Here is a 14,334-nt window from a genome sequence, read left to right as displayed (position 1 = left end):
ACTTAGGGGAGGCCCCACGGCCAGCCAGGGCTCATTTCTAATAGCGTCGACCCCTGGGGTAGGTAGGACGGAAGGACAGAAGTTCCCTGGGTATTGCAAGGCAGTGAGGTCTTCTGGAAGAGACCGGCCTGAGCAAAGGTGCAGAGGTGTGAGCCCCAGGAGCACGGTGACAGGGGGCTGCAGGTACCCCAGGCACACTCATGATCTGCCTTCTCTGAGCCTTTGCTCTGGTTTTGGTCCCCCAGTCCTCTTAGGGCTGAGCCAATCACTGAAGAGATACAGGAATTGTGAATCTTGAAAAGTCTGACACCATCTGCTAACATGTCCGAGTAAAGGATTGGTCACAAAAAACGTACTGGGTAATTGTGTTGTTTTGGAATACTTGCGTGTGTTCTTTTTAATTCACTGTAATAAACAATTGGCACAGTTTAAGTATTTTTGGAAAGAAAAATAGTGTATGTGGGCTGGCAATCAAAGAAAGTGTAAATGCATTATAATAATTAGAGAATATTTACAATGTTTTTTTAAAAAAATTTTAAGTACTCTTCATAGGAGATTCAGTTTGGGGAAGGTGAAGACACTGGGCTGAGGGGCTGGTGCTTGGGGCAGGGGGCCTGTGAGGCGCTGCTGCCCCGATTCAGGTGAGACAGGGTGAGTCCATGCTCTGCCTACCTGCCCAGGGCCCCATCCGGGAATCTTCTATGTTGAAGACGGATCGCCCTGCCCTTGCAGTGGCCACAGAGAGAGGGCAGGTCACCTGGATGACAACAGGAGGTCGGGTGATGTCGGAGAGCCCCCTCCAGGGGCCAGGCTGCAGGGGGACAGCAGGTAGTATCCCCAAGCTTGCCTCTGGGTATGACCCTATAATTCGGGCTCTGCCCTGGCTGGCTGGGTGATCTTGGACAAGCCCCCTTCCTTTTCTCTATGCTACTTCTAGAATACTCCCTCCCACACAGTGGGGCTGTAGAGAATGCCAAGTTGCCTGGTTGGGGATTATTTGGACGTGGAGATACCACAAGGCCTGGCAGCACTGTCGTCACCCTGGCCCCAGAGCTGCCTCTCTCTCTGAGCCCCACCCTGGACAGGCCTTCCTGGAGTGGGGGAAGGGGTGTCTGAACTTGTCTTGGAGGCAGCAATTAATTGTTCTCTTCAGACCCCTCCCTGGCAATGCCAAATCCTTGGGGCCAGCAGATTCTGCCCCCAAACCTGTCCAACCAGTTGTTTGAGAGGAGGGGGCACCTGGGAGGGACAGCAGGAGGTGCCAGAAGCAGCCTCCCCCAACCAACACTCAGGGCGGAGCTCCAGGACTCTGGATGCTACAGACACTCTCAGACAGACAGACGCTTGGACACTTGGACTGGCCATGGGGTTCAGTGGGGGACAGTCTGGGCTGCTGATGCCACCATTGCTGCTGCTGACCTGCCTCCCGCTGGGGATGGGCCTGGGTGAGTGAAGGGGAGCGGCAGGGGCTTCAGGAGAACAGACCCCACCTTCCCCAGCTGCCTCCCAAGCCCCAAATGTGGAGACTGGGTCCTGGGTGTGGCAGGAGAGACAGCCCACCAGAGAGGTCACAAGACAGACACCCCAAGTCAGGGGAGCAAGTAATACTTCCTTCCTCTCTTTGGGGTTCTCATCCCCATGCACTCTGAGCCCCCACCCCAATTCTCACCAAGTGGCTCATCCCTTCCTGGCCCTGAGGAGAGGTTAAAAGAAGTCTCCAAGGTCAACTCCAAAAGGAAGATCTCTGAGGGGGGCTGCAGACATAGTTCACCATTGGCTCTTAAATTAGAGGGGCTTAGAGATACAGTCGCCCCATCTCTGCTGCTCTACTCCTTTTCCCTCATTAAATAAACGGTAAGTACCTGCTGTGTGCAGTGTGCACTGGGCCTTAGCGACAGACCTGGGAGCTCAGAGAAGGGAGGGTCCCAGCACGGAGCCTTGGGAGTTAAAGCAGAATTAAAGGGAAATGAATTGAATTGAACTGAACTGAACTGAAGGCGAGAGAGGGTTCTGGAGACGTGCGTAAAAGCTCACCTCATTTTTCTGGGGCTCTCTGGTGTTTGGAGCTGGAGAGAGGAGGAGCGCTGCTCTCAAGGGACACAGCGAGGAGTGGGGGTTCTGAGCCCCCCCACAGCAAGGCTGCACATGCCCACGGGGACCCGGGCTTCTTGTCCTCCCCAGCTGTCCCTGACCTTTCCCAGATGAGGTTGGGAGGGGCTGAGAAGGGGACAAGTTCCAGAAGGGGAAGGTGCCTTAAGTAAGGGGGGTTAGAAGGTGGCAGAGCAGTGGGTGGGGAGGGGAAGTGTAGGATTCTACCCCCTCCTGGTGGCCCACATCCGGGCCTGGGCTCTTGGTGCGGACCTTCCTGTGTCACCTCCCCACTCCTCCCAAGCCATTCATTCCTCTCATCAAGCAAATCAATCTGGACCATGTGGGTAGAGCTAGAGGGACTTGAGAAGTAGGTAAACTGAGGCCCAGGGAGTCAGAACTCAAGGTCACTGGGTACCAGTAGTATTCAGGCTCCTCCAAATCTGACTGTTACCCCAAAAGGCCTAAGACCCCTTTCCCAGAACAACTGTGCCTGCAGCTGGGGGGAGGGGCCTTCTGTGCCTCTACCGCCCTTCCCTGGGCCGTGCCCATCACCCGGAAAGCCCCATGCTCAGGTAGGGCAAGGCCAGATGGGCCTCCCCTTCACCTCCCACAGTGCCCACCCCTGGTAGGCTCCCAAGGCAGGGGCAGGGCTGGACTCAGGCCGCCCACCTACTCCCCACGGGCACGGAGTTGCCAGGGAGCCCTCCTGATTAATGCCTGATTGGAGCTCCTAGGAAAAGCCCTAACTCCTTTCTCAGACTGCGCTCCCAGGGCAGGGCTGTGCCCTCCCGCCTCAGTCTGAGGTGTGGAGGCTTGGTCGTCCTACTGAGTCTCTTCTCCCTGCTGCCCACTGGCCCCAGAGCACATCAGCTATGTGCCCCAGCTCTCAAGTGCCACCCTGGCAGCGAAACTCACCCAGACCACCTTCACTCTGGAGCAGCCGCGGGGCCAGTTCAGTCACCTCAACATCTCCGACTTTGACCCCATCTGGCTGGTGGTGGCCCGCAGCAACGGTGGGTGCCACTGGGGCCGGCCTCGGCTTTCCCTCTGTGAAAGGGGCAGGGGGCGTGCGAGAGGAGGTGCTGCCGGGAATGTGGTGGGTGTGGAGGAGGGGTCTGGCCTGGTGGGACAGGCCAGAGCCCTGCGCATGTGGCCCCTGCTGTCTGACCCGCATGCCACCCTCAGCTATCCAGGACGTCACTGCCCCACAGAGGGTGGAGGACTCCCCGGTCCCTGCCGACCTCCCCAAGAGGGGTTACTACCTCACGCTGATGGCCAACCGGGCGCTCTATCCAGGTGGCCAGCCTGGCAACCAGCTCCGGGTCCTCCGCGTTGGCAATGACACCAGCTGCTCCCCAAAGACAAGGGGATGCAACCACCCCCTGCCGGGCCCGGGCCCCTACCGGTGAGCAGCTCTGCCAGACCCTGCTGTGGCCTGTGCCCAAACCTGAGCCCGGGGCAGTTCCCAGTTGGATGCCTGGGTTCCTTGCTCTAGTTATGCCATGGGAGGAGGCCAGGGTGAATTCTCCTGCCTTTCTTGAGCAGATAGCTCCTGACTCGAGCCCCTACCCCCATGGGCCATTTGGATGCCGCAGGTGGTGTCTCCCCATCCAGGCAGGGCATGCCACAGGGAGGGACTGGCTCCCTGACCCATCTCCCTTCACTCAGGGCTTGATTCACTGATGTTCCGTGCTGGGGCATCTAGTCCACTGCACACACATTTCCCAAGTGGAGACACTGAGGCCCAGAGGGGGTTAGGGGTGCACCCAAGGTCATACAGCTGGGAAATGTCACAGCTGGGATTAGAGCCCCTGTGGGTGGGCTCCAAGGCTATGCTTTAAGCTCCCCTACCTGTCAGGCCCTGGGAATCAAGGGGACAGCCTGACAGGCACCAGGGCCCAAGCGTTCAGGACCCGGGGACCCCCATGCCCAATGCTGGGTCTCCTGTTCAGAGTGAAGTTCCTGGTGATGAATGACAGAGGACCCTTGGCTGAGACAGAGTGGTCCAGTGAGACCCGTCTGCAGCAAGGTATGGGGCCAGATGAGCGGGTCACACACGAGGGCTGGGGGTATGAGGGCTCCTGAGGACTGGGGGTGGGCCACCCCAGTCATTCAGAGTCATCATTACCATCCTGGGGTCTGTAGGTGCCCCTCCCCTGGAAGGGGTGGGGTGGGGTGGGGTCTGGAGGCCCCCTTCTGGTTCCAGGTCCCCCTTCTCAGGTCAGATCAGATCTCTTCCCTCCCTGCATCCCCCCACTCCTGCTTGTGGTCTCCTTCCCCCCTCCCCCCACAGCGGAGGCACTCCAGGCTACCCCTGGGCCCCGGAGTGCAGGTGCACTGGTCATCATTGCCGTCCTGTCGGTCCTGCTGGCTGTCGTCCTCACCGCCCTCCTCGCCCTGCTCATCTACACCTGGTATGTGGACAGGGCTTAGACCGCCCGGGCCCTGGGAGAGGTGGGGTACCTGACCTGGGCCACCGGTATCCCCTTCTCCCTCCCTCACTTCCGCACAGCCCTCTGCCCAGGACCCCAGCCCAGCTCCCCCTTGCTAGCCATGAGGAGTGGTTTTCCCTGGAGGCCAGGCGGGGGTAACAATGATTGATCAAGGGATCCCAAGTTTCCAGAACCTCTTAACCTCTCCCTCCCTTGTCCCTCTGCCTGCCACCTGCCCACGAGGCCCACAATTTCTGAGCGGGCGCCATCGCCCCCTGGTGGCAACAGCTGGAATTGTGAGTGGGGGCGGGAGGCCGACACTCCAGCTGGGAGTCATCCAGGTGGAGGTGAATTGCTTGTAGGCCAAGCACTGAGCTTTGCCTTAATTTGCCTTCAGAGGTCAAATACCGGGGCCTGGTGGAGACGGGGTGGCCACAGGGCCACCTAGAGGAAAGGGGAACCTGGTCCCTGGGTAGGATGTGGAGAGAAGGGAGAGGAAGAGGTGCTGGGGCAGGAGGGTTTTGGACAGCAGGACAAGGCAGGGGCCTCGTTTCCCAGCTGAGGAAGTGGCTGAATCCTGAAGGCCAGAGGGAGCCAGCAGTGGGTTTTGATTAGGGGAGACAGGCAGATGATGTTTTAGAGGCATCCTGGGGTGTGGTGAGTGGAAGAGGGGAGCACGGAAGCTGGGTGATGACAAAGGGTTGGGCGAAGGGACCTGGTTTTGTGAGGTTTAGAAGAATAGCCAAGTTTCCTTTGGCTAACCCAGCCAGGCCAGTGCAGCCTCAGTTTCTCCAGAGCTTCTATGCCTAGAGCTCCAAGCCCTAGGCAATAGCCGTGGGACTTTGATCAGTCCCTATGTTCATCATTCTCTCTCCCTCTCTCCTCTCTGTCCCCCACCCAAGCTATGACACCTGTGGGAGCACCCCCATTTCGGGACCAGGGGAGTCAGTGTTCATGAGAAGATATAACCCCCACCACATGTTTAGCCCTCCAGCTGTGAGGGGCTCCTGAGGGACTCCAGGGGGCTTCCATCTGCCCTTCAACCTCCTCCCTGGTCCAGGCTGCAGAGCCTGGGCTGAGGGCATGTCCTGCAGCTTCCAGAGCTCGGAAATAAATGTGCCCAACACCCCCTTATATGTCTGTGTCATTGTACACCTGGACAGTCTCCCCACCCTGGTCCCCAGATCCTCTGAGTGGGGACAGAGGGTGGTTCTCAGGGCTGAGGCCCAGGGTCCTAGGCCAGCTGAGCCATCTAGGGCAGGGCAAGCCTCTCTTAGGGCCTCAGTGCCCCATCTGTAAAATGAGGATGATGGCACTGCCCACTGGTGAGGCCAAAGCATGGAGGTGGACAGGCTCACCCTGCCCTGCATGTCTGACACTTGCTGCCCCCTCATCCCCAGCAGCAGACCTGTGGCCCCTCTCGCTAGCTGGCCTCGCCTCCTGGCTGGAGGACTTAGAGCAGTCTTCCTCCGTTCCTCCCATTCCTGTACAAGAGGTGCAGTTTCTAAGTTTCTAAGTTTCTTCACCTACCCCTGTGCTCATATGGGCCTGGGGAGCAGGAAGTGCATTTGAAACTCAGCTCCTAGAGAAACCTGGGCTCAGCCCAGAGCAGACACAGCACCAAACCTACCAGACACCCAGCATTTTCATCATCAGCTCCACTCCACCAGCCCTCACAACATGAGGTGACTCAAAGTTCTGCCCTCAAGTTGCCCATCACTGTCGGGGAGGAGAGGGTTAGCACTACACACAAGAGTGGAGGGAACGCAGGCATCTGAGAACCAGATGAGGCTCGGAGGAGGCTACCTGGGCAGGTGTGGCCTTGGAGAAGGGGCAGCACTGTGCCAAGTGGACACTGGAAGGGTGCCCAGGCAGGAGCAATAGCTTGTTCAAAGGCCTAGGAGCAACTGGGGACTGCTGGTGGGAGCAGATGGAGGTGGGGTATAATGGGGAGGCCAGAAGGCACCCTGTGCCAGGTGGAGGGCCTCACCCGCGGGGACAGGGGTCACGGAAGGGGGGCGCTGGCTGGCTTTCCAGGAGCCTGTCTCTGGGTGGTGCACATGGCCCTAATTGGTTTATTAGCTGGGTGCAGACACATCCTGCTCCTGCAGCGGAGGAAATGCTTACATGACCTTGGGAGAGGAGGGCCAACAGACTTCCAGCTTTTGCCTTGGTCTTTCCACAGCCTTTTCAGAACAGCCACAAGCCTAGCACCTGGGGCTGTGTGACTGGGCAGATCACTCACCTTCTCTGGGCCTCAGTGTCCCCTTATGTAAAAAGCGAAGGTTGAACTGGGTGATTCTAAGGCTTTGCATTCCACAAACCGACTCCCTGTGTGGGTCAGGCCCTGGCAGGAAACAGATGGCATACCATCTAGGAGGGCAATTGAGGGAGTTTACAAAGGTGTGGGAGGGGAACCAACAGGAGAGGGTGACCCAGGGCACTGATGGGGCTATAAGAGCTGAAGGGAGGAAGTGGTGTTTCTAGAGTCAGTGAACAGGAGCCAAGGGCGAGGGTCTGCCTGGCAAAAGCAGGGGCTGTAGGTAGAGGGACACAGCCAGTAGAGGGAGCTAGTGAGTAAATACGCCCGCCTCCCTCTTGTTTTCTAATGGCTCAATGGTTCTTCCACTGACCACACCAGGCCAGAAGCAGTAGGGCAGAGGGGTCTGGATGGTGTGGTCCACGTCCCAGCCTCCTGGACCTGGAGCGGGATAGAGAAGGGCCAAGAATGAACTTAGAGGGTACTATGATCTGTTTTTTACTCACGGAACTTCTGACACCAAATATGTGGGTTTTCTCACACCAACCAACTCTCCAACTCTCCGGACACCACTGGGAGTCCTACAGTTGAATTCAGTTCTGACACTAACTACCTGGAGTTACGCAGACCCCACAGCGAAAGGGCTCAGTCCCACAAGACTGCCCCCACTTCAGATGCTAGTTATAAGTAGAGGGTGCCCATACTTCCGTCTGACTTGGTGATAAATCAAGGATTCCTATAACTGCCTCCTCAGTTTCAATAATTTGCTAGAACAGCTCACAGAACTCAGTTTACTGAGTATTAAGTATTTGTGATAAAGGATTCGACTCAGGAACAGCAAAACAGAAGCGATGCATAGGGCAGGGTATGGGGACGGGGTGCACAGAGCTTCCATGCCCGCTCCCAGCACCTCAGTGTGTTTACCCACCTGAAAGCTCTCCAAACCCCACCATCTAGGTTCTTTATGAAGGGTCTATTATGCAGGTGAGGTTGATTAAATTACCGGCCATTGGTGATTGAACTCGATTTCCAGTCCCTCTCCCTTCCCAGGAGATCATGGGGGTGGAGGGTGGGGCTGACAGTTCCAACCCTCCAAACCCGTGGCTGGTTCCTCTGGAGACTAGCCTGCATCCAGAAGCTAATCCAGGGGCTTACCTCAGTAGCATACACTCGGGTAGGTTGAAAAAGGCTCCACATGAATAACAAAAGATGCTACTCTCTTACTACTCAAAATTCCTAGGATTTTAGGAGTTCTGTGCCGAGAATCAGGGACAAAGACCAACTATATACAGTCATCCCCCCTTATCCACAGGGGATACGTTCCAAGACCCCCAGTGGATACCTGAAACCAGGGATCCCTTGATATACTGTGTTCTTTCCTGTACAGACATACCTGTGATAAAGTTTAATTTATAAATTAGGCATAGTAAGAGATTAACAACAATCACTAATAATAAGATAGAACAATCGATCGGATAACTGACAGGGCTACTACATATTGCGTAGTTGTGGAATATAATGTATACACTGAACAAAGAGACGATTCACATCCCGGGTGGCACAGAGTGGGACTTCATAACACTACTCAGAATGACACACAGTTTAGGGGGCGGCCGGAGGGCTCAGTTGGTTAGAGCGCGAGCTCTGAACAACAGGGTTGCCAGTTCGATTCCCACATGGGCCAGTGAGCTGCGCCCTCCACAACTAGATTGACGACAACGAGCTGCCGCTGAGCTGCTGGAGGGACGGCTGGATGGCTCAGTTGGTTAGAGCGTGAGCTCTCAACAACAAGGTTGCCAGTTCAATTCCCACATGGGATGGTGGGCTGCACCCCCCCTCCCCCGCCACTAAGATTGAAAACGGCGACTGGACTTGGAGCTGAGCTGCGCCCTCCACAACTAGACTGAAGGACAATGACTTGGGGCTGATGGGCCCTGGAGAAGCACACTGTTCCCCAATTAAAAAAAAAAATTGAAAAACAATGACACAATTTATGAATTGTTTATTGTTGTGTCGGCTCGGCTCGCTGGCCGTGAAAGAATTCACGAGTCAGATAGAAATAGAAAAGATTTATTAAGGTAAGAGGAGGGTGGGCTGGGCAGAGTCTGCTGGAAATTACTGCAAACTACTGTGTTGAGTCTTTGTTTGGTCTCAAGTTTTATGTTTTCCTGGAGTTGGGGGAGGAGGGCAGTGAGGTAAAGCTGGTTTTCGCAAACTTTGCAAAGGTTATGTAGATTTAAATTGGAGCCAGGAAAGTGGATCCCATGCAGATGCAAAACCTCTCCCAAGTCACAGAGCCAGCACTGGGCCTAAGTAAATAGAGACATTGAAACTAAATAGAAAATGGAAGCATAGTAAACGTATAGGACGCAGAATCATTAAGAGGCAAAGAAAAGAAAGCTCTCAAAATGTCCCACGCTAAATTGCACTTATTAATTTGAATTACACCAGAGGTCCAAATATCAAAAATAGAAGATTAGTGCCACCATACACTCCCCTGTCTTAACATTTATTTCTGGAGTTTTCCATTTAGTACTTTTGGACCGCAGTTGACTGTGGGTGACTAAAACCATGGGAATCAAAACGCGAATAAGGGGGCACTACTGTATTTCTTCTTGTATCACAATATCACAGTGGGGCATAGGTCCCCTCCATGAGATCCTGTGGACTCAGACCCTTCCTCACCATTGTAGTCTGTCTCCAGCCTGGAGAGAAAGGCTGGCAGATAACCATGGAGTCCTGTCCCAGACACAGGGCTGCCTGAGCTCAAGGTGGGCGTGAGCAGAGGGGACTCTGCAGGAGCTGATCCCTGAGTGTTGGATGCCTGGCTGCCTCTGACTGGATATCCCAGAGGCCCCTCAGGCAACCACGCCACCCCCACAGCCAAACCTAGAGCTGCCTCCAGCCTCGTACTTCCTCCTGGTGTTGTGGTCCTCCAGGCCCCAAGGCAAATGCTAGAGAAGACCCCCTCACATACACTGGGGACATTGGATAGACACAGCCTGACCACAAAGACTTAAGCCACCTTCTTGGGACCTGCCCGTGCTGAGCGCAGAGCCCAACCTCCCGCTGCGGGAGAGCCAGCATGGTTTGGGTGGGATTCTCCCCACCTGAATTCCCATCGGGACCTCAGCCATGCCAGGGTTTGCTTCTCTGGGTTCTCCCGGGAGCCTGGTGGGGGAACATAGGCCTCGGGTGTGGCCTCACCACCCCACTCAGCACTCCAGCGCTCAGGGGCACAAACCTGGGAAAAACAGACTCAGGACAGTGGTCTGGAGCCATGAAGTGACATCCAGTGGGCTGCATGTGACCTGATATCAGCTGGATAAATGGACAAATGGATGGGAGGAGGGGACCTACTGCATCTCTTGTTGCCTCTTTCTGCCCCCCAATCTGTCTTCCTCTCTGTCTGCCTCTGTCTCTGTGTCTCCCTCTCTTATATTTCTTTGCCTCTTTCTTGCTCTGGTTCTTGACTCTATTTTTAACTCAGACATGCCGTGGGAACTCATCTCACTTCCTAAGGGGAAGCCGTCTGAGCTGTCCCAGAGATGGGCACAGCCTTTTCCCAATAAACAAAAGATAAAATCAGAAAGCTGGTTCCAGGTTTGGGCCCAGTAGGATAACGGGGCAAAAATGAAGCAGAAGGAAAAGGGAGAAAGAGAATGTGCATCAGGGACAGGATGGGGGACCATTCAAAGCTCATCACTGCAAACTGGCAAGTTCAGAGGGGGTCACCCCAGGCCCCCTCCCTCCCTGACCCTGCCCCCAACGCCCTTTGCAGCCTCCAGTCGTGCTGTGCTGTCTCCAAGCCCTGGCCCCCTCTCCAGACATCCAATTGTCCCCTGCAGCAAGAGCCCCGGTGGCCGGTGGCCGAGTGGACTGTTGTAGAAAATTGGGCAGCTCCCGTCCCTACAAGTGTGTATTTGCACCTGCTCTTAGGCGTGGGACTTGGGGCTCTCCTGGGAACAATGGCTCACAGACAAGAGTCTGAAGTCTCCAGTGGTGCCAGAAGCCAGCCAGGCAGGAGGGGCTATGAGGCCCCTTGAGAGGAAGCAATCAGCTGGTTCTGGAGTCTGTGCGACTGGCGACTTCTGGATCTGACCCATCAGCCTAAGCTCCCTGGGGGAAATTCCACTTAGGGCATAAAGACGCCAGTCATGTGACCTGAGAGAGCCATTCTGTTGGGAGGCCCCTTCCTGAGAGGACAGTCCACGCCAAGATGCAGGCTATTCCTGGGGTCCCCCTGGGGACAGGGGCTGGAATCCCTGCTTGCAGGGAGGTTTGAGCTGCCGAGACTCGGGCTCCAGGTTCCTGGGTCGGGGATGATGGTTTGAGGGCTCACACATGCTGTTCCTGTTGCTCTCCTGCTGCTGTCCCCACCTCCTGTCCCCTTCACCTAGAGCCTACATCCTCCTGGTCCTTCACACTCAGCTCAAATGTCATTTCCTCCTTGTGGTCACCTGTGACTACTCCCACTGCGAGTTATTTGTACGCAAGGACAAATCTCAAGGACTCCAAGAATATCTCCCAGATGCCCACAAATCTGGCTCTCCATCCATTCCTAATGGGGTGAAGGGACTGAGAGAGACAGATGGGGAGCGGCAGAAACAGAGATGGGGACTCAGCCCCCCGCCGTCAGCCACTTCTGGTTACTCCAACCCAACCCAAGGAAAGCCACTCACAGAAGACATGGCGATTCAGCCGGGCTGAGCCCTGCACAGCACTTACTGGGCGCAGGCACTGGCCTGAACAATTCACTCGTGAACACTGAAATCCTCGGGCAAGACGGTCATTAGCCTCAGGAGGCCTGGTAAGTGCCCCCAGGGTAGGAAATATAGGGGGGACTAGAACCCAACTGGGGAAGGGGGTCAGGGAAGGGTCTCAGAGCTTGACTGGAGGGTAGGGGGCTGCAGGGCCCTCGGTAGGAAGACAGGGATGCCCAGTTCTCGCACCCCTGTCCCCGATCTGGGCAGCAGGCCCGGGGGTCCCTTCACCCTCCCCCACTCCCGCCCCCACCTTCCTCAGCAGGAGGACGAGGCAGGGCGTTTCTACTCATTTCTGGACGGTTCAAAAGGTTAATGAAGGCAAAGCACGCAACTCCATTCAGGGGGATGAACTTCTGGGAAGCAAGGAACCTGGGTGTGGGCTGAGGGCCAAGGGTGGGGTGGACAATGGCACCTCTGGTCACGGAGCCTGCCTGCCTGCTGGACTTGACCTCTCTGACCAGCCACCGGCCCCAGAGAAGTCTCTGAGAATGTCAGCGACATTGGATGGAGGCCTTCCGTGCCTTGACAGGGCAGGGGACCCCTTCTTCCACTGTGGGCCTGCTCCAGCCTGGGCAGTTTGGGGAGGGTGTGGCCACCGTGGCTTTGGTTGTCTCTAACTGGTCTGACTTGAGTCTAAGGCTCAATTGGCCAGGATGGAGGGAAGAACACGTTCTGAATCCCTCCTGGACCCTGGAGGGATACTGCGCCCGTGCTAAGGCCCCCAAGAGTTAAAAAGCTGCCCCTATGCTCAAGCAGAGAAGAGACTGGGCCTGCATCTCCAGGCTCAGGCCCCAGAGTGGGGACATTTGTCTCTGGGCTGTTCTCTCCCTCCCCACCTTTCTGGGAGTCCCCGGCTGCCTGTTATCCACCCCCCACCCCGCCCCTGGCTGCCATGTAGGCATTGGCGGCAGGAGAAGCTTGGCCACACTGCCTGTCCTATAGGGAGAGGGTGGCTAGGACAGAGGGACAGACGCCAAGTAGACAGATCTCTCAGCCTGCAGGAAGAAAGTTCTGTGTCCCCTTAGGGAAGAGCACTCTCTCCCCTTGCTGACCAACCCAGTGCGCCCTTCAGCTGTGAGAGGGGGGCCCTGGGCACACAGGGGTGGCAGGAGTGAGGTCAGGATGGCTGCCCTGCCAAACAAGGCTGAAGAATCTGGAATTTCCACTCCTGGGCCGCTGGAGGGAGGTGGAGGAGAGACCTGGTGGGCCCACGGGGGAGATGGAGGGGACAGATGTGAAATGTTCAGGGAGGACGATAAGAATCAACCTGCTTAGGACTCAGGGTTCTTATGTCCACCCAAGTTCTGCTCAGAAGTATTTCCCCCAGAGAAATGAGTGCACGTGTTCACCGGAAGACATATGCAAGAACATATGTCGTATTCCGGACGCAGTACAGGTGCCCACCCAGGAATGAAGGAGTCAGCAAACTATAGAGGGAACTGCATCCACACTGTGAAACACATTCAGCAACAAAGAAGAATGGACTGATGACACATGCAGCAACGTGGGGATTGTTCTGGCCAGCACTACGCTGAGGAGAAGCCTAGCACAGAGGACGATATGGGCATACCTCACTGTTTTGTGCTTCACAGATATTGTGGGGTTTTTTTGCACATTGAAGGTTTGTGACAACTCTGCATCAAGCAAGTCTATCGGCAGCATTTTTCCAATATGCTGAGATCATGATTAGCATTCTTTAGCAGTAAAGTATTTTTAAATTAAGGTATGTGCATTTTTAAGATATAGTGCTATTGCATACTTGATAGACTACAATATAGTGCAAACATAACTTTCATATGCACTAGAAGACAAAGAATTCATGTGACTTGCTTTATAGTGAGATTCGCTTTATTTCGGTCTCCTGGCACCGACCCTACAATCTCTCTGAGGTATGCCTGGATGCCGTATGTTTCCATCCATATAGAAATCAAAAGCAGGCAAGACTAACCCGTGGTGATCAAGGCAGGAGACAGTGTATCCCTGAGGGTGGCAGGGACTGGCCTGCGGCACGAGGGACCCTGCTGGGGGCTGGGAACATTCTATACCTTGATCTGGGTGATGGTTACCCAGGTGTATGCATGTGTAAAAATTCAACAAGCTATTCATTTAAGATTCCAGTTTTACTGGAAGTAAAGGAATCTATGTTTATTCAGCAAGTATCTGTGGAGCACCTGCTATATGCCACTGCAGCCACAGCTGAGAATGTGGGGAGCCGTCTGCCTGGTCCCCCTGCACTGCCCAAGCTGTCAACGTGGCTGCCCCCTCACTCAGGCACAGGCCACAGAGACACGGGTGAGAAAGAAACTGTGTGGTGTCGCGTCCAGCATGATGAGGGTTGGGGGGAACAGAGAAGGGCGGCGCAGGGTTAAGAAAAGACAATAGCCATGAATAGAATGCAAGCGTGGGGCCAAGGGGAACAGCCTCAGGGACTGAACCCCAAATCAGGCCAACACGTAGTTTTTATTGGTAAACTTCTAAAGAGGTAATGATTGTTAATCTCAAGATCTGTGTGTTACGTAGCCTGCTGGCTGTCTTTCTGAAAGTTTCCTTTGTGTTCCAGCCTGGACTTTGCTTTCATACACGCACATCTCCAAGGAATCCATTAAAGGGGAGGGACTGGTATTATTCCATCGGGTCTCAGTTTGCTGAGACATCCCCTCAAAGGAGCTTTTCCGATATCTCTCCATGGGGCCTCAGTTTGCTGAGGCACTCCCTTGTGAAATCCTGGGAAGAGCACGGGGAACAAACGGTTTGGCAGCTGTAAGGCAACAGTGTGGGGTCCAGT

At 55.3% G+C, this 14,334-nt stretch overlaps 1 protein-coding gene across 1 annotated transcript; it reads left to right on the top strand.

The window, feature by feature from the left end:
* Positions 1–1,309: 1,309 nt before the first annotated feature.
* Positions 1,310–5,534, top strand: LOC117025225 (uroplakin-3b-like protein 1). The gene is made up of 6 exons (XM_033111052.1): positions 1,310–1,445; positions 2,952–3,104; positions 3,277–3,496; positions 4,044–4,120; positions 4,385–4,505; positions 5,426–5,534. Exons 1-6 carry the CDS (start codon positions 1,364–1,366, stop codon positions 5,532–5,534), a joined length of 762 nt encoding a protein of 253 aa, XP_032966943.1. The 5' UTR covers positions 1,310–1,363.
* Positions 5,535–14,334: the final 8,800 nt, after the last annotated feature.

Source organism: Rhinolophus ferrumequinum, chromosome 7, assembly GCF_004115265.2.
Source record: "Rhinolophus ferrumequinum isolate MPI-CBG mRhiFer1 chromosome 7, mRhiFer1_v1.p, whole genome shotgun sequence".
NCBI classification, from domain to species: domain Eukaryota; kingdom Metazoa; phylum Chordata; class Mammalia; order Chiroptera; family Rhinolophidae; genus Rhinolophus; species Rhinolophus ferrumequinum.
Note: the sequence above shows the minus strand (reverse complement) of the source record. Positions and strands in the feature narration are given on the sequence as shown.